At 35.7% G+C, this 18,752-nt stretch overlaps 1 protein-coding gene across 2 annotated transcripts; it reads left to right on the forward strand.

Moving 5' to 3' along the window:
- The first annotated feature begins 384 nt into the window (after positions 1-384).
- Positions 385-10,152, forward strand: JKAMP (JNK1/MAPK8 associated membrane protein). 2 transcript variants are annotated; one of them, XM_081327123.1, is made up of 7 exons: positions 385-630; positions 2,722-2,810; positions 3,017-3,171; positions 4,494-4,700; positions 7,408-7,589; positions 8,354-8,430; positions 9,025-10,152. In XM_081327123.1, exons 1-7 carry the CDS (start codon positions 627-629, stop codon positions 9,241-9,243), a joined length of 933 nt encoding a protein of 310 aa, XP_081183249.1. In that variant the 5' UTR covers positions 385-626; the 3' UTR covers positions 9,244-10,152. The 2 variants fall into 2 exon arrangements, with proteins under 2 accessions (XP_081183249.1, XP_081183250.1); XM_081327124.1 differs by having other exon boundaries at positions 2,728-2,810.
- The last annotated feature ends 8,600 nt before the right edge of the window (positions 10,153-18,752 follow it).

The raw sequence follows: 18,752 nt of genomic DNA on the forward strand, positions 1-18,752 counted from the left end.
ACTTTCTAATTCTTTACATGTTTAATAACAAAGGCCCTTTATTAATCACATAAATGGGAAATCGTTTATAATATTATAATAAAAGATCTGACTGATATGACAACATATGGCAACGAAAGCTACATCTTTCTTATATCCTCCCATAATTCCTAGCTGCTGGCATAGATTGTTGGGGAAGATAAATTAGTTAGATAGACTACACTTGAATAGATAGACTACTAGACTCAACTAGATAATCTGACAAGGCTAGACTAGTTTAAAAACTCTTTAAATATTCTTACTTCACCAGACTACATTTTACAGATAAAGAAAAAATTGGCTGAGGTTGATTTTCCAGCTATTTCATATATTTAAGGGAGTGCGTCTTCATTATTTCTAGCTCTATCTTGGCTCGGCATTTCCGTTCTCCAGGATTAAGTTCCCTCCAGCGCAGGAAGTGAACATCGTCACACAACCTGGGAGGCGGAACACAAATAACAGCTTGTGGGTTTGGCTTCCCCACCTACTTAAGGGCAAGCAGACAATCGAATCGGCAAGAGGTTTCGGCAGCTGATTGGCTGGATATTTGAGTGTTGTCAAAATCCCGAATCTTTGTCGTACTTCCGTCGCGGCCGGACTGGAGTAAAATGGGTGAGTTTGAGTTGCGGAGACGGTCTCGCTCTGGTTATGGCCAGTATTAATGTCCCCTGTAGCCCGACAGGCCAGGCTTGAACGCCACTCACTTCCTCAGTTGAAAGAAGGCAGGGTTGGATCCCGAGCATCCTCCCAATATCCCTGGAGAAGGTCGCAGACAGAAAAGGATCGATTGCGCGATGCTTTGCATAATTTTATGGTGCTGCTAACTCTCTGTCTCAAGTTTTGTCATTATTCCAGGGCTGCTTGTAGATTTTTTTTTCTTTTCTCTGATCTTTAGAATAGGATTCTATTATCAATCCGGTGTATACCCGAACACGTGAGTTTAGGGCAAGGTAATAAAATAAAAAACTGCATAAATTCTATCATGTTACTCCCTTTTTGCAACATCAAGCAAAATCTAGACAAAGGGTAAGAAATAATAAGCCAAAAAGGCTTATTAAGGAAATTAAGGAAAATAAATACTAATCTATGTCACAATACTAGTCTATATTCGCAAACCATCCTTGCTTTCACTGCCTCCAGCACTGCTTCATGCATTCTTTTTTGTTCTTTAAACATCATATATTACCCATACATCTGCTTTTCTATTTTTTGCCATTCATTTACATGTATAATGTGCATGTATAATGTGCATTCATTTTTACATGTATAATGTGTATAATTTTAAGATCCATATATCTGTTTGGAAAGTGGCTCAAGATCCAAAACAAACAAACTCACTTGGAATTCCAGCAACAAAGTTTTATTTCAAAAGAAGCGTTTGCAAAGGCTTGGTGGACTGAAACACACACAGGAGTTCAGCCACACCTTACAGAGCTGTTTGACACATTTTTATATCCTATCCCCAACTCAGATTCCCCCTCCGCTATCTCACTCAACGCCCATTCCCTAATCATCCGATAAACTTTCCCGACCGCCTAAAACCACTGTCCTTCCCATGTTCCAGGAAGCCCCTTTGTCCATATCCTATCTTTCACCATCTAATTTTCTGTTTACCACAGTCCGTCTCCTATTGTTGTTTCGATATTTCCTCTTACAATTTGTATTTTCTGCTTTTCACATTTGTACTTGTCAATACTTAGATAAAATCAGTGGCGTAGCGTGGGGGGTGCAGGGGGGGCCGGCCGCACCGGGCGCAACATCTGGGGGGGCGCTCGCACTCGCAGCTCTCTGCCCCTGCCTGGCTCACTCACTGTCTCTCACTGCAGTGCTGGCTGTGCGAATCCGATCCGAGCCGCCAGGTCGCCGCCCACTGTGGAGGGGGGGGTGCCAGGCGTGCGGTGCGGTGCGGAGAGAGAGCGGGTTAGGGGGCGCAAATTACTTGCCTTGCCCCGGGTGCTGACAACCCACGCTACGCCACTGGATAAAATATTATTTCTGATCTTCAGTTGGCTTCTGCTTCAACCTTTAGACTCATTAGAAATTTCTGAATAATACTTTTATTCCTTTCATATCTCATTGCACTGGCTCCCAGTAGATTTCTGGCTGAATTCAAGGCTGATTGTCACCATTCATGAGGCCAAGTTACATGTGACACTGTCTCTTTCAGATGGTTTCTGTCTATCCCATCAGACAGAGTAGAATGGGCATACTGCTGGTCCTATCAGTGAAGCAGTGTCATTTGATAGGCAATAGGAACTTTGCCTTCTTCGTTCTGTTGCTTGTCTTATGGAACAATCTTCCCCTAAGATACAGACAGGCAGCCCCACCTCGATTTGCCTTCTGGAAGACTATGAAGACCCGGCTTTTTGCTTAGGAACTGAGATCGGGGTATTCATAGAAGTTTGGTGTTGGGTAATTGTGTTCTTTGAGCTTGTTGCATTGTAGCCAAAATCTACAAGTACTGTATTGTCCTTGTTAGCAGATAATGCAGCATATAGTACAGGATCAACCAAATATGTTAACTTAGTCTATGCTTTCTCTAATTTACTAAAATCATTACTGTATATGAAAGCCTTGCAATGACCAACACTATGAGTGCAATTTCTGTGGACCTATCTAGTAATAATTATGGTATATGGAAAATTGCATAAAATCATGAGATTTTATAGAGAAAAGTCAAGAATTATACACTTTTTGTGTAAGTTGTAGATATTCAGCCAGACTGCCTTGGACTTTATTGTGGAAGAACAGTGGAAATTATAAATGGAACTGAAATTCATGGTGATTGTGGGGTAAGTTGTAATTCTGGCAATTTTTCTGAATATTTTAAACAAGGGTGTGTTGCATTTTATAACTGTTATTGGACATGACTAGGTAAAAGGTGCTGAATGTTTGCATGCACTGTTTTTATGTAAATAATCAAATAGGAAAACTAGACAAACATTTTAAATAAATTAAGTAAAGGCTTTATAAAATAGATTGTAATAAAACTTTCCAGGTATGTCCCAGAGGACAAAGAAGTGATGCCTATAAAATCTGCCGCGAATGTATGGGATCCCCAGAACGCTATGATTGGCTTTATCTTGGCTTTATGGCAATGCTACCTCTCATTCTGCATTGGTTCTTCATTGAATGGTATTCAGGGAAAAAGAGGTAAATATTTATTAAAATAAAATAAGGTTTTAGCTTAATAATATTTAACTTTAAAATACACTAACTTCTCAACTGAATATATAAAAAGTGTTATTTATAAAGAGATGCATACATATCTGTACTGTTTGTCCTCTTGGATTTTAGCCTCTATTTAATTCTTGTTAATTTTAATCATTTTTACATTTATACTTTTACTATAATGTAAACTGCTCAGAGTTGATTAGACAGTGAGATGGGTGACATATAAATTAAATAATTAATAGATACATCCCACTATCTCCTGAAACATAAATTCAATATTGAAATAAAATATAAAGACATTTTTAGTTCAGCTCACCTGCTAGTTGCAGTTTTCTTGGCAACAGTGCTGAAGTAGTACTCTTGCACGAGTACTTCTGCAACAGTGCAGAAATAGTATTTATTGGCTTTTTCCAGATTTTTTTCAACTTTTCACTCTAGCCTACAATCCTGAGATTCCCTAGTAGTTTCCCATCCAAATTCTAGCCTGGCCTAATTCAGCTTAGTTTCCAAGCCCAGACCAGGTGTCTCTTGTTCTGCCACCTGCTGGTACTATTATTTTAATGCATGAACTTACCCAAATCTATAGGTAGGCCTCGATTTATAACCACTCGCTTAGTGACCGTTCAAAATTACAATGGATCTCTTTGGTGGTGCCTGTCACCCAATTGTGAAGATTTAATGTCTGCCCCCCCCAAATCTGTTGGAGCTCAGCAACAAGCCCATATTTATAGCCATTTGCAGTTTCCCATGGTCACGTGACCTTGTTTTACAATGGTTTGCTGAAAACAAGGGTTTATTTTCAGTTTTTGGCAAACTTGGTCCCATAGGGAACTATTGGTTCGCTTAATGACTGCAGCATTTGCTTAAACACTGCAAAAAAGGTTGTAAAATCGGGCTGGTCATGTGGGTGAAGATTTAGAACTGTTATTACTTATGGCTGTGATGTAATAACCTGTAGTTATTTTTATATGCATGTATTTATACTGTATGATGCAAGGTCACATTTGTTTATTTAAAACATTTACATAGCCACCAAACTTCTATCGATCTCTGGGCATTAGTGATTTTTTGTAAATATTGAGAGATTTTTCAAAAGTTAACTCAATCTCCAAAGTTCTCTACAATAAAACAAATAAATCTAGAAAGTTAAGGCACCTCCTTCAGATGGAGAATAAGCTCTTGGATTCTGCCTGCTGTCATATTGAAGGTTTTGCAACACTCCCTAAGAGTGATAAGAGAATTAATGTTTTATGGCACTCGGCTCTCTTATTTTGAGTACTTATTTTATCTTTTCTCGACAGTTCCAGTGCGCTTTTCCAGCACATCACTGCTTTAATTGAATGCAGCGTGGCAGCAATTGTTACCTTGCTTGTAAGTGACCCCATGGGCTCCCTGCACATCCGTTCATGCAAAGTGATGATGCTTTCTGACTGGTATACCATGCTTTACAATCCAAGCCCTGATTACGTTACCACCATTCACTGTACCCACGAAGCTGTCTATCCTCTGTGAGTGTATACTTATAACCTCCGGACTGATTTGATACTTTGAACAAAAGTCAAGACCTTTTCATTGTAACAGTCACGTATTTCAATTTTAATGGTCTATAGCAAAAGCAAGTTTTTTGGGGTTAAGTGTGGTTTATTTCTAAGTAAAATGGCATTGGTTTGTAAATTATTGTCACTAATATAGTTGATTTGCAGTGTAATAGCTGGTGGCCAGAGGAACAAATAGAAGGCTGTTTTTATTTTTAAAAACTGTAATTATGAGCAGTATACTACATATTTTTGTTGTAGTACTTTTGTCTAGCAAAATTGGTGCTTTAGATTGTAAGCCGCCCTGAGTCTTCGGAGAAGGGTGGGATATAAATGGGATTTAAAAAAAAAACTTCTCCCCCAATGGATGTTGTATGGTGAGAGCTTTCTTTCCCTTACCCATGATCTGTTGTCTTTGCTGCCAGAGCTGGTTTTTTGGCAGCCTTGCTCCCTGAATTTGATGGGGGCATTTAAGAAAGACAACAGGTGATTTTTGGACAGCTGTGGATGCACCCAAGAGGGGGAATCTTGAAGATTGCAACTCCTTGCAAGGGGGCAGCTGAAAAGTCAAGGGCCTCTTACACCTCTTCCTTTTTCATAAGCAGGCCAAGACGTTTTACTTTCTGAACTTTTGCTTTTTATTTTTAAATGTCAGTTGACTGACTGAAGGCTGATTTATTTCAACCACTGCTGGAGTCTTTCTATTTTTTTGTTTTGTTTTATTTTGTTTTCCTTCAATTTATATAACTGCTCTTATTAATTTGTGCCTTCTGGATTTATATTTATTAACTTGTAAAAACATTTTGATCAAATGGCCAGAAAATATCTTTCCTGTCTTTTTCACTGCCTCCCTGCTGCCTCCCTTCTTTGAGCCAACAACAGATGAGATTACAGAGACAACGACGAGGCTGACACCCAAGGAGGAAAAGAGACTCTGACTAACAAGATGCAATTCCTAGCTGATTTTTTTTCCAAAAAGACTTGATGAACTTATAAACTGCACAGAACATTTTGAAAAACAGACATTACATTTTTTAAGCCTACAAGAAGAATTTATTTTTAAAGCAGCAGATTCGTTGGGAAGAAAAACAGATATGGAAATAATACAGATGGTGGAGAACATCGAGAAGAAATGGGATTTTCCAGCTGTAAACTGGCCAGGAAGAAATATAGGCTCAGAAGTTATAAAGCTAGCTCCATACACCTCTCGGAAGCTTAACATTGTGCTTTGATATAATAGCAGAGAATTCTCTGGGTCGACAAGTGGCAGTTTGATGGAGAATGGGAAACGGATTTAATGCACCTAATTGAGGGATGATTTTATTTGGATTTTTGAGGGAAGATACTGGACCTATTTAGTTAAATCAATCAGCAATTGAGAAGAGATAGTATAAAGAAACAAACTTGGATATTTGATCCTGAACCAATTAAGGTTAATATTTAGGATAGTGATTGGTGGTAGATTTTCTACAAGTTGATTACAATAACAGCTTGTTAACAGAGGGTTTTGGTGTCAATGCTGCAAACATTGACATGTTTTTGCACTGACAATATAAGAGGCAGCCTTTTGTTTAAACTGCTTCGCTTTGAATCACAGAAGGGAGGGAAATGTCAAACGGCTATTTTGAGAAGATAAGAAATAGCCACGCTCAGAAAGGGAAGTGAAACTTCGTATGTAAAACTAATTGGATAATGTGATTTATGACGTGTAAATAAGGATGGGAATTGTGTATGATATGCTGGGCTTAGGGGAGGAGATTTCAGATTCTGGCATCCATCCATGAGTGCCGATGCTGCATTTCATTATTAAGACTTTTTAGATAAAAAATGCCTGAATTTTGTTTGAACTGTCTCATTAATCGGAACCATGACATCTGAAACTTCAACTTTGTCTTTCTCTTATTAACAATTATTACTTTTCTATTGTTTTTTCTGTTAACTACTTTGTTATTCATATAGTTTACAGATGACAGACTTAACAGTTTTCAAGTAGATTTAGTAGTTTAACATTTTAATTATTTTTCTGCCTGTTTTGCAAGGGGTGGGAAATCAACACTGCTGTACTATACCAATCAGCATTCAACTAGGGAGGATTTTATGCGTATATGTTTTTTGGGGGGGGTGGGTTTCTAAGACACTTGGCTAATGTCTTTTTTGTTGTGTTTTGTTGGTTTTTTTAAATATTTTGGTGTTTTGTATTTTAATCTTTTGATAAAACTAAAAAAAATGGGAAAAATTGCCACCCATCCTCATCTGTTTAGGCTTGGCAGTTAAGGATGAAGAGGGTTAAAAAACAAATAGGTTGGAATACAATAGAGATCCCTTCGTAGGAAAGTTGACATCCTGTCTCATATATTGTCAGTGCAAAAACATGTCAATGTTTGCAGCATTGACACCCTTTCCCTTACAAGGGGACAAGAAGTGACCATATCAAGAATTCTGATCTCTTCTCTATGGATACAAACCTTCCTCTAGTATGAAAACAGAATATTGATATAATGCTACAGGAAAGACCTAGAAAGCTCCTGAAAGAGAAGGAATGTGGTAGCAGGCTTTTAAGGCAGACTGATTGTCTTCTTGCCACAATTTGAGAAGAAGTTGTCAGGGATTTTGTTATGCAACTGTTAGTTCTAGGAATTTTAGGTCACAATGTGCTAATTTTGACAATCCTCTCTTTCAGCTACACCATTGTATTCATATACTACGCATTCTGTTTAGTGTTGATGATGATGCTTCGTCCACTGCTGGTAAAGAAGATTGCTTGTGGGCTGGGAAAGTCAGATAGATTTAAGAGCATTTATGCAGCTCTTTATTTCTTCCCAATTCTGACTGTGCTTCAGGCTGTTGGAGGTGGCTTGCTCTGTAAGTTGTTTTCTATTCCCTTTTGTATGAAACACACAGCCTAGGATGGAAGTGGTAGGATATAAACAACTTTTTAGAAAAAAAAATAGACTTGAGTTCACACAGGGTTTCTGCCACAACTTAAATCTAAACCAAATCTAAATCATGGAATGTTTACATATTTACCACAATGTGTAAACCGGGTAACACTTATAAAATGTATAGTAAATGTGAATGTAAATCTGTAACTGGTAGGTAGATTCTGAGTTTCACTGAATCCTAAAAACATGGAGACAGTTTTTACAGAGATTAGAACTTGTCTTCTTAAATCAAAGGATAAGAATGCAATGCATCACATGAGGACTGTTTGTATGTGTGCCTTGCTTAGACTATAACAGAATATAATGTTTGATATATTTTTACTAAGGGCAGTTTCACTAAATCTGGATTTCCTTTTCAATATAGTATTTTGAAGAGCCATGGTGGCGCAGTGGTTAGAATGCAGTACTGCAGGCTACTTCTGCTGACTGCCAGCTGCTTGCAGTTTGGCAGTTCGAATCTCACTGGCTCATGGTTGACTCAGCCTTCCATCCTTCCGAGGTCGGTAAAATGAGGACCCACATTGTTGGAGGCAATAGGTTGACTCCGTAAACCACTTAGAGAGAGGACTGTGAAGCGGTATATAAGTCTAAGTGCTATTGCTATTGAAAACTAATTGTTTGCCTATCTGTTCTACTTAACCAATATGATGTAAGTGTGTATAACATATTCCCTTTTCCTTCCAGACTATGCTTTCCCATATATCATCATTGTACTATCTCTTGTTACCCTGGTTGTCTATCTATCAGCTTCTGAAGTAGAGGTAAGTAAAGCACTGCAACTAGCAAAATTATTAATGGTCAATAGGCTGTGAAGTTCTGGGGGAGGGGGTGATTGGTTCAGTATCCTATAGGCACTATCTGAGAAGAAATGAATTATTGAATCTGCTGGAGCTATTGAACAGAAATTCTCTTTCTCTCCAGTTGTCAGGATTTTCATGAAGCTGCTGGATACCTTGCCTTGCCAGCATTGACTAGGAAAAAATCTGCTACTAGAGCAAACAGAAGCCTTTAAAATTCAAACAGTTTTCAAGAATGTAATCTCTTAGCCCGCTATGCTAAGTAAGATTGTGTATTCAGACACAATCTTCCATCAAAATTCCTAAATGAATAAAAGGTTAAAACGTTTTGCTGACTTTCCTCCTTTAGAGATTCTAGTTGATCAGTTTATATCCCTGTACCCTGGCTTTCTGCAGAATTGAGATATTGCTTTGGGAGTATTGCTGAGATGCAGTTTGTTATCAGGATGAAAAAAGATATTCCAAAACAATTCCTGAATCTCACATTCCATTGATACATATAAGTAGATTATTATAAAAATAGAAACTAATGGAAATATCTTATCTTCTATTTTCAAGACTTTTAAAGATCTGCTTGTCAGGAAGAAAAGGCTTATCGTTCTGTTTAGCCATTGGCTGTTGCATGCCTACGGAATTATCTCCATTTCCAAGCTGAGCAACATTTACCAGGACTTGCCTTTGCTGGCCCTGGTGCCTGCACCAGCTCTTTTTTATTTGCTAACTGCAAAATACACTGAGCCATCCAGGATATTATCTGAGGGAGCAAATGGACGTTAATTATAATTAATAACAGTCTGGGTAAGTAGCATATCCAAGATCCAGCCTTCTTGGATCCAGCTGTCCTTACCTTGGTTAGTTTGCTATGGATCAACTTTCAAATAAAGCTTTTCCTTTTTTGAGGCTCAAAAGTGGTCAACTCTGTACCAACTAGAAGGCAAATGTTCTAAACAATGTGTGGATACCCGGTGTGTGTAATGCCTTAAGAACCTTATCAGCTGTGGAACCCAAGGACCCCATTGATTTTAGCACTTAAGTCTAGGCTTTTCCTGTATATATGTTTTACATTTGTCTATTATGTATAAATAATTTGTACAGCATATTTGAAAACAGTATTATTTATTGATTTCACAGCACAGTATTTTCTCTTTGAATGTATATTCATAGAAGAATAAAAGATTTCAGTTTTCTAGCTTCAGTTTACAAGGTGTTGTAGTCTGTTTTGTCCTAGAGAAAAGAAATAGAACACTTTTTTCTGAACAAGCACTTATATGAGATAGAAATTATGTAGCAGCAGCATTTGTTCTGCATTAAAAACAAAATTTGTGAAACATTTCAGGTTTGGAAGTGTCAATGAAACATCCATCCCTCTTTTTATGACAAACACTTTGGCAGAATTTCCATTTAAAAAGGAACATTAGAATTCAGCTATGGATTGCAAACAAATGCCTGCCTTTTAGGTGATCTTTTTTAAAGTTTTTCTTTTCTCCGGGCCGGGGGCTAGATAGCTTATGTGGTCCCCCTTTTAGTAGTGAATAACTAGATATGCCAGTTATGTTTTATATTATGTAGTGTGTTATTTTATTTGTAACAATGTATTTTTAATTTTGTGAAGCTGCTAAGAGTTCTGAATTTGGGCAGCCTATAAATCTGACAAATGAAAGAATAAATAAAGCATCTGTTTGAAAAGGCTGTTTCTTTAAAAGTTTATCATGGGTTGTAAGCTCCTTCATCTGAGACTCAGTCAGCACATTCTTTTCACGTTTAAATCCACAAGCATTTTCACTGAGATATTTTTTTAAAGAAAAAAAACCTATTAAATATAATAAACAGGAAAGAGACTATTGTCTGCCACCACTGAATCAAACATTTTAAGATTGTTTTCAGCTATAAAAAATGTTTTTAAAAAGATCAATAGATCTTGGAAGTCCACACAGATTCTAGGTATGTATGTGGAAATGATAATTTACTAATTTTAGGTTATCTAATGGTTAAAGCAGTTTGTCTCTTATCTGTTTTTCCTTCTTTTTAAATAAACTCTTTATAGCTTAAAATATGATTGGCTTCCTGTAAGAAACTTTAAGATCCACATTTCAAAAATAAAACTTGAGTATCTAGTACAGATTTTAAGTTAAATATATTGCTCTAAGGCAGATGTAAGTAAGGATTTTGAGGGCTAGCTTTGATTTGGGGGAGGGGGAAAGCTAAGCAGAGTTTGACTAATTAGTATTTGGATGGAAGACATCAGGAAATCCCAGAGCTATTGAGTAAACTAGAAAGTTAAAAAAAAACCCCAGGGAAAGGATTTCTACAGTGCTGTTCAGAAAACTGCATAGATAAAATTGCCAGAAGTTGAAGGCATCATTATCTTTAAGAACTGCAATAGCTGGAGCAACAAGTTATAAATAGAACCAAGCTTTTTCATATAAGTAAGAGTTCTTTTTTTATTCTATGATAACTTTTGATTGCATTTCTTACTTTAAAATTCCTTCAGACTCAGAAGAAACTCTGCAAATCCACAAAGCAACCATTTAAGCAGTTCTTGGGATTTCCAGAGTTTATAGTAGAGAAACTGTGTTGAAAACAGCTTAATCCTTAATAAGGATTTTATCTTTTTTTTTCTTCTAGAGATGAAAAAATAGTTTTATTGGACAGGTAGATGATTTTTTTAAAACATTTAGTGTTCTTTTCTAAATGTGTTAATAAAGGATATGGTATTTTGTCCTAATACCCACTAGCATCTAGTGTTCCAAATTTGATAAAGACATTTTTTTTCTGGTACTCTGACATATATAAGCTGTGAAGAATCTGTTTTAAAGAAAGTAATTTTTAATTTCCCAACACATACTTTTAACAAATATTTGGCACTTCCCCAAAATGCTTACTTTGTCAGCATCTGGCAAAGATTTGCTTCTTAACAGAGAATCCATCTCTTCATAGTTTAGCTGTAGCCCTTCATGAACATAGTCAAGCTTAATATTTCTCTTCGTATTTCTTCTGACATATTCTTCCAGAATAATCAAGAGCTCATGCTGGTACTTAAAAAATATCTGCAATAATATAAAAACAATAAGTAAATATTTTTTATTGCAAAGAGACAAAATGGATTTTCTACCCTTTTTAAAAACATGCTTGGATTCTTCTAAAATATTTAACATGAATTTTAAATAACTTTGATATAAAAATAGTGGGAGAAGTGTAGCTACAATGATTCCTTAAATTTAGAATGATATGAGATTCCAAGTCTTAGGATAGTTAAAAGAGCCTTCTATTTAACTAGATTAATCAGTTGAAGCTGTTAAAAAGAGAAAGAAGCTCTCAAAAATGGCTCATTCTTAAACGAGCAACAGGAGCTCACCCCGTCCCACAGTGCTCGGGTCTTGAACCTGGACTGTCAGCTTTTCTGTTGACAAGCTCTGCATCTTTAACTGCTGAGGCATCACAGGCTACCAAATTGGCAGAATTAAATTTTACTGGGTTTTTTTCCCCCATCAAGCCGATGTTTATTTTTAATCACATGACAGGTTGCCATTTGAAGGGAACTATGGTTCTTATTTTTTTTCTTTTTTAATATAAATTATTTTGCATCCTTGATACTAAATACATGTAGTACCACAGAAATGGGATTGTGCATTTTAATCTAACTGGGATTTTATATCACATCCTCATGATTGCCATCTATAAAGTCAGACATTAAACAAAAAAAGTCACTTAACCATAAATTATCCCCCATACAAACCCCCACAGCTTCCAGGTAATATCACAATATACCTTTTGTAGATGTTCATCCTTTATCCATTTCTTGACAAACAGTTCTAAAACAAGAATTTTATAGTATAAATGAAAATAGATGACAATATATATTTTAAAAGAAGTAAATAACACATTTAAATATGCAATAATATATTAAATGATATTTTAAACCACATTTATTTAAACATGTAGGACATCCAGAATTTTTAAAATGCAAATTAACTTAAGCCGTGTTTCTTAAATGATATCAGAGTCTATAGGAAGACATCTAATTGCTTAAAGCACAGTTAAAGAGAGGGTTGTTCTGAGAGACTGAAGAGGAACCTTAACTTCAGTTCCTTTTATTTTATTTTTTTTATTTTAATTCCATTTATATCCCGCCCTTCTCCAAAGACTCAGGGCGGCTTACAAGCTTAGCAGCTTTTAACACCTTTCACTCCTTCCTGTAGGGAAAAACTTGTCAGTGATGTCTTTTTTTCTTAAGATTCCATAACGGTATTCAGATTAAATATTATTTGAAAACAAGTATCTAACAGCCATAATAATAAAAGTAATTTTCTTTTTTAAGTTTTTTGCTTTATGCAAAAGATTAAAATACATCCAAAAGAAAAGAAACAATTTAACAAGACAAAACAAAACTAGACAAAACATTAAAAATATGAATTAAAAAGGACAAAAAAATAAAACCATATTATCCCCCCTAGTTGAACACTGACAAATCTATTGTAGCAATAATAGCTTTCCCTTTGCAATGCAGGTCCAAAATTTATAAGTTTCTACATCTATTTACAATCCAATTGACCTGTCTTTTATATATATGAAAGAAAAATAGTTAATAGGTTAAACAACAGCAAAGTTAAAGTTCATGGCCCTCTGTAACGGTCTGTTATTGTAATTTATTTCTAGAAAGTCTACAGTGTTTTCTTATTTACCTCAAACCACCCCAATCATTATCTCTGATCTGTCCAGGATCAAATATTCTTGTTTGGCTCTTAATAATGAAACCTTTCCTTACATATTTAATTGGAAACTTTTCCAACAATTGCATATGTGTATATAGACCCTGTACTTATTCATTAAGTCTCTGCTTTCCACAATTTCTTTATGTTAATGCAAGATATCCATTAAGGAACCATCATATCTCAGAAAGAAAAGGGGATGCCACAGCACTGGCAATCATCTGCCACCACTCATATATGCAGTGTGTCCATTTCCCTTTGGGCTAAAGTTCTATGGGTACAGGAGCTGAACCTCTATTAAATTTAGGAACAATAGTGATGAAACCATATCGTAGCATTTTCTGAAGAAAGCCCTATGTATGTCTCTATTGTTATGGATTGTTTTAGTTCATTTTCACACACAAAATTAATCATTTCTGCTAGAGTAGATATTCCTGCTAAATAACACTTACCATAAAGAACTTTTTTATCACTCTGGGTTTGTTGTCTCTTTGACTGATAGATCTTTGCCTCCCCATCTATTGTGGAGATATCTTCTTTGAGATATGCAATGCCCTATAAGGATATAGCCAAAGAAATAAAACATTCTTGTAAAAGCTGTTGATGCAGTCAGCCTGGCAAGATTCTTGTAAGTAGGCAAGCAACCGTAAAGAATCTATTCTGATCAGTCCACAGTTCTGCTCTGGTTCCTTGCACCTGATATTAAACTTGCCAGACTGACTGCGTTCTCTTGAGAACAGACAAAGGTTTCAAGGATTCTGGTCAGGTCTGTGTTACTTCCTGCTATGCCAGGTCTTTAAGCTTCCCAGTCTCTTCTCTAGCTGGAGATTTCACTATATTAGCTTTTATAAAATACAAAACTGACAATCTATCCTGCAGCTTCAAATTTAAAAATATATGTTGTGTAGTGAATAAGAATTAGGGATGGTTGAAGAAAGCAAGCAAGGAAGCAAGCAAATCAGATTTAAAAAATCTCAACCCAAACTCAGTTATTGGCAATTACCCCCACTGGCTATGTTTTCTTGGAATTAATTTAGAGGTGACTTGCCACTGCCTTCTTCCAATTGTTTTTTTCTTACTTTCCAATCTAGTCTAATTCTCTAATCAAGACCAAGCTTTTTTTCCCCAAGCTTTTCTGTGATCAACCAAAACTAGCTGGGTGCTGCTACCAACAAATCTAACATCTGTTCTTAAAGCTATAATTTTATTATTGTTAAATTTATATGCCACCCAATTCCAGATAAATTTAATAATACATACAATTTCTTAAAACAACATTTAATCATCATCATTTAATCTTATTTTTAACTTTTGTATATTGTATTTTTATTGTATTTTTATTGCCCTGTACACCGCCTTCAGTCCTTCGGGAGAAGGGCGGTATAGAAATAAATAAATCATGGAAGATCACCTGACATTTTAAAATATATTGTAGAATTAATTTACTTGGAAAAAGAGCATAGATTATCTGGTGTCATAACACACATAAACCATAATGTCATTTTAGCCAATATTTCTAGTGTGGCAACCCCATGCAAAATACAATTTTTTCTTACATAATCCAAACCACTGAAAGGTAGCAATGGGTACAAAATGGCATTTTTACAATGTCTTCCTGCTGTCTACAGCCATTCCAGAATTGGCAGTGTAAAGCCTTGCTAGATTACTATGCAAAAGTACTCCTTTCTCAAAATACTCACAGCTCTTAACCGGGCATTCTCTCCATTCAAAATGAAGAGCATTCTATCTATTTCATAGTTGTCTCTCTCAATAAACTTAACAGAAAATGTAGAACTTCTCAGTTGCTCAAATGCTTTATCTCTGCTCCTCTTGAGTTCAGTCTTTGCAGTTACCTGTTAGCAAGTATTGATGAATCTGTAGTTATAATCTTAGGAACATGATACAAAGGAAAGATTGCCAAGAACAAAAGTCGGACAAATTCCAACCCTAAGATTTCATAATATTTACAAAAATATTTATATCATAAATCTTTTAAAAAGTTGCTGACTGATGATTGCTTGGGAGAAAGAAGAAAAAATTGAAACATTACTAGGTGATTTTTTTTTGTGAAAGCTTCATTTTCAAAAGCAAGAAAGTACACCAAATTAGAATACTGAAGAATAAAACAAACTAGACAAAAAACAATAACAATACCAACTGAAAAGAAAAGTAATACCAGCAGCAAATTTAGTATTATTGCACGGAAGAAGTCTTGACAATTCAGAGCCATACATTCATGCTTGTAATTCTTTCCCTGAATGCTAATTACCTGAAATATGAATTAATCTAAATAATTAATTGATTAATGTAAAAAAATAGTGTATGGTGTACATAGCCAGGAAAGTCGACAATGCTTTTTACCACAGAATAGTTTGGGCAGCCTACGATTGCTAGTTCCTTTGTTCACACATGCGCGCTATCCACGGTGCATCATAGGGAGTAAACTAGCTTTGTACCAGCTGACTAGCAGCGTTTGAGAGATGTCAGTTCATTCGGGCTTTCTTCTTGCTGACCTCATCTCATATCTGGGCTGGTTTGACGCCAGCTCCTGCTTCCACTTGGAATGCTGCTAGCTTTTCCCACCCGAGTGGGAAGTCCCACCTATTTATCTACTTAGATTTTTACATGCTTTCAAATTGCTAGGTGGGCAAGAGCTAGGGGCAAATGATGTGACCTCACTCCATCATGCGGTGCCATGGGTTCAAAGCGCTGGAGTGCCGACCATCTCTGGCTAACAAATCCAACATCTTTAACTTGCTGCACTACCATATCCTTGATTAATGTAATAATTAACACAGAACTTAGTTTTAATCACCATTGATACAATTTCCCAGTACTGTTCCATGTCAGTGTTTCAGTCAACACAGTTAATAGCAAGTGACAGAGTACAAGGGTGAATATCCTCTCCAATAATTTGCCCAGCTTTAGCTTGCAACCAGCAAAAAAAGTTATTTACAGAATGGATGCTACCCTGAATTTTATTTAGTTTATAGAATCCTTGGTGCTGTCCGAACTTTTTGCAGACATTTCATTATTCAAACTTGGTAATAACTGCCCTGCCAGTTTTGATGGGAATATGGTTTTCTCCTTGGTTTTCTGCCTGACTGTCTTATGTTAATCCCTATTTTATCTGGGGGCAAGCTGCTAGAAAGAATGTGTTCTATCTACACATGTGCCCTGAGGCCTGTTTGGAGTCTCTCAGAACTGTTACTGACCCACTATTGTTGAAAATTTGAGGCAGAATTTCTAATCTTTTGGAGGCATAAAAAATTGTGGAAGTTCTACAGTAGATTTAACTTAAAGAAACCACACATGCAGTAAAAGGGAGAACAGCCTCACATAATTTGCATCAATTTAATTTAAAAAAACCCACACATGCAATAAAAGGAAGAACAGCCTCACATAATTTGCATCATTATTCTACCTTCTGAGACCCCCTTGTTTTTCAAAAATTGTAAATGGAGCCAACTTCCAAGTCACAGAGTGGCAAGGTAAAATGTTTCTAAAGAAACAGAAACAACACTGTAGCCAAGAACAATGACATATCTGGTCCAGTGGAGTCTTTCTGAATAAAGAGAGGATGAGAAATTGCCCACCTGTGGTCCATATGGCTGCTCCATATGAGGAGACCGTAGGACAGCAGTCAATTTATGGGTTTGAATGCCAGGAGACAAGGAAAACAAACTTTCAACCACAGTGCAGAGTGTATGGACCCTGTATTTGTCAAGCTTCAGTTTGTTATGTTTTGAACATAACATTTAAAGTTCAAAAAGATTTTCTAAGCAGTAATGTGATATCAGGTGAGTGATCCTTCATTTCAGAAAGAAGGGAAAAATTAATTAACAATTTAACTTTTAAAAGTACAAAGAAAGCGGCAAAAAACTAGATAAGAATTAATCCAGGAAAGTTTGAAATGAACTAAGGGACCAGACAAATTGGAAATATTTAATATTTGAAATATTGTGAATTTTGCAATAAGACTTTTGCAATAATTAACACAAAACTAACTTTGTGTGAACAACAATTGTATAGTCTTTCATGAAAGAGACAATAGGCTGTTTTTTTTAAAAAAAACCAAGCAAAAAAAATATTTGAGACAGACTATATGATACAGAAATGAGACATTAGTGTGGACTAAAGACCCCAGAAAGGGGGAGAGGAAGAAAAGTCTGTTTTTTACTTTTGAATTTGATGATCAGCAATGACATTTACAAAAATACAAAAATAATAATACTACATTGCAGTCACTTCAAAGGATTTGGGAAGAAATGAGAAAGAAGCTCACAGTTACACTGATAGCAACAATATCTGCTTATGCAAATGCATTATTCAAAAAAAAAAGAAGACATGAAGGAGGATAAGTTGGGAAAATGTATAGGCTGACAGGATGATTGACAAATGCTAACCTATTCAGCAGAAATATCAGAAAGTAAAGTAGAAGTTGTGGACTATAAGACAGATATGAAAACTAAACTGGAAATACAAATAATAATCCAAGTGGTAATGATAATGAGCAATTATTGTATTTTCAAAAGAGGGTTGTTAAAGCCATAAAAAAATTCTGAGATGAGAGAAAGAAAATTTGGGTGGAGGGTAGCATTTTAATGAAATAAAGGTTAAGATTGTTAGAAGCAAAACAAAGGAATGTAGAATTAAACTATTTTATCAGGGTTGAAATAAATTATAACATTCTGAGTACCTTTTATGGATTGTTTGCTGATCCTGAACAAAAATATTTAATGATTTTAGAATTTATTTATTTATTTATTTATTTATTCGGTTTATATACCGCCCTATTCCCAAAGGACTCAGGGCGGTTTACAAGGCAAAATTTAAAAACAATCCAATATAAAATTAAAATAAAATTAAATTAAGTCTAGCCGCAAAAATTAAATCACAATTTAAAAACATTAAACCCCTCAGTCCAGACCAGATAGCTCAAAGAGCCAGGTTTTTAGGTCCCGGCGAAATGAACGAATAAAGGTTAGAATATGGGAAGAAGTGATTTATGTAATATAATATCGAAGGAGGTAAATAAATACTAATTATGCTTATTCAGAAGAAGCAGCACACTTTATGCCTGCTTACCTTTTGTCTTTCAAGTCTCGTAATTTCCCTTAATGATTGCTCTATGCCTGCTTTAAGTGCGCTTTCTTCATCTCGTAATACTATAAATAAGCAGAGGAGAAAAAGTTAAATTCATATAAGCTACAGTAACACAGCTTGTTAGAAGAGTTCAGGAAGCGACCCACAAGATTAGAAAGAAATTAATTAGGATACCTATAAATTACTTACTAGTGAAAATTATTGGCCAATCTATTAAATTCGTGCCCACAATATCTAACCTAAATATAGAACTTGCTGCAAAATCTAAAATAAATGAAGTAAAAACATGGAAATACAGCCACTTTTTTTAGTAGCTATCTGATTTAGCACTATCACAAATCTCACAAATTCTAAATATGTTATAAATTCTATTAAAAAGGAAGGAGGACAGATTTTCATTTGGCACCTAATAAAAGTAAACAGACATCAGACACAACCAAAGTCTTCTCACTGGAAACTACCCAACTTGTT

This window comes from Vipera berus, assembly GCF_964194415.1.
Source record: "Vipera berus genome assembly, chromosome: 1".
Classification (NCBI taxonomy): domain Eukaryota; kingdom Metazoa; phylum Chordata; class Lepidosauria; order Squamata; family Viperidae; genus Vipera; species Vipera berus.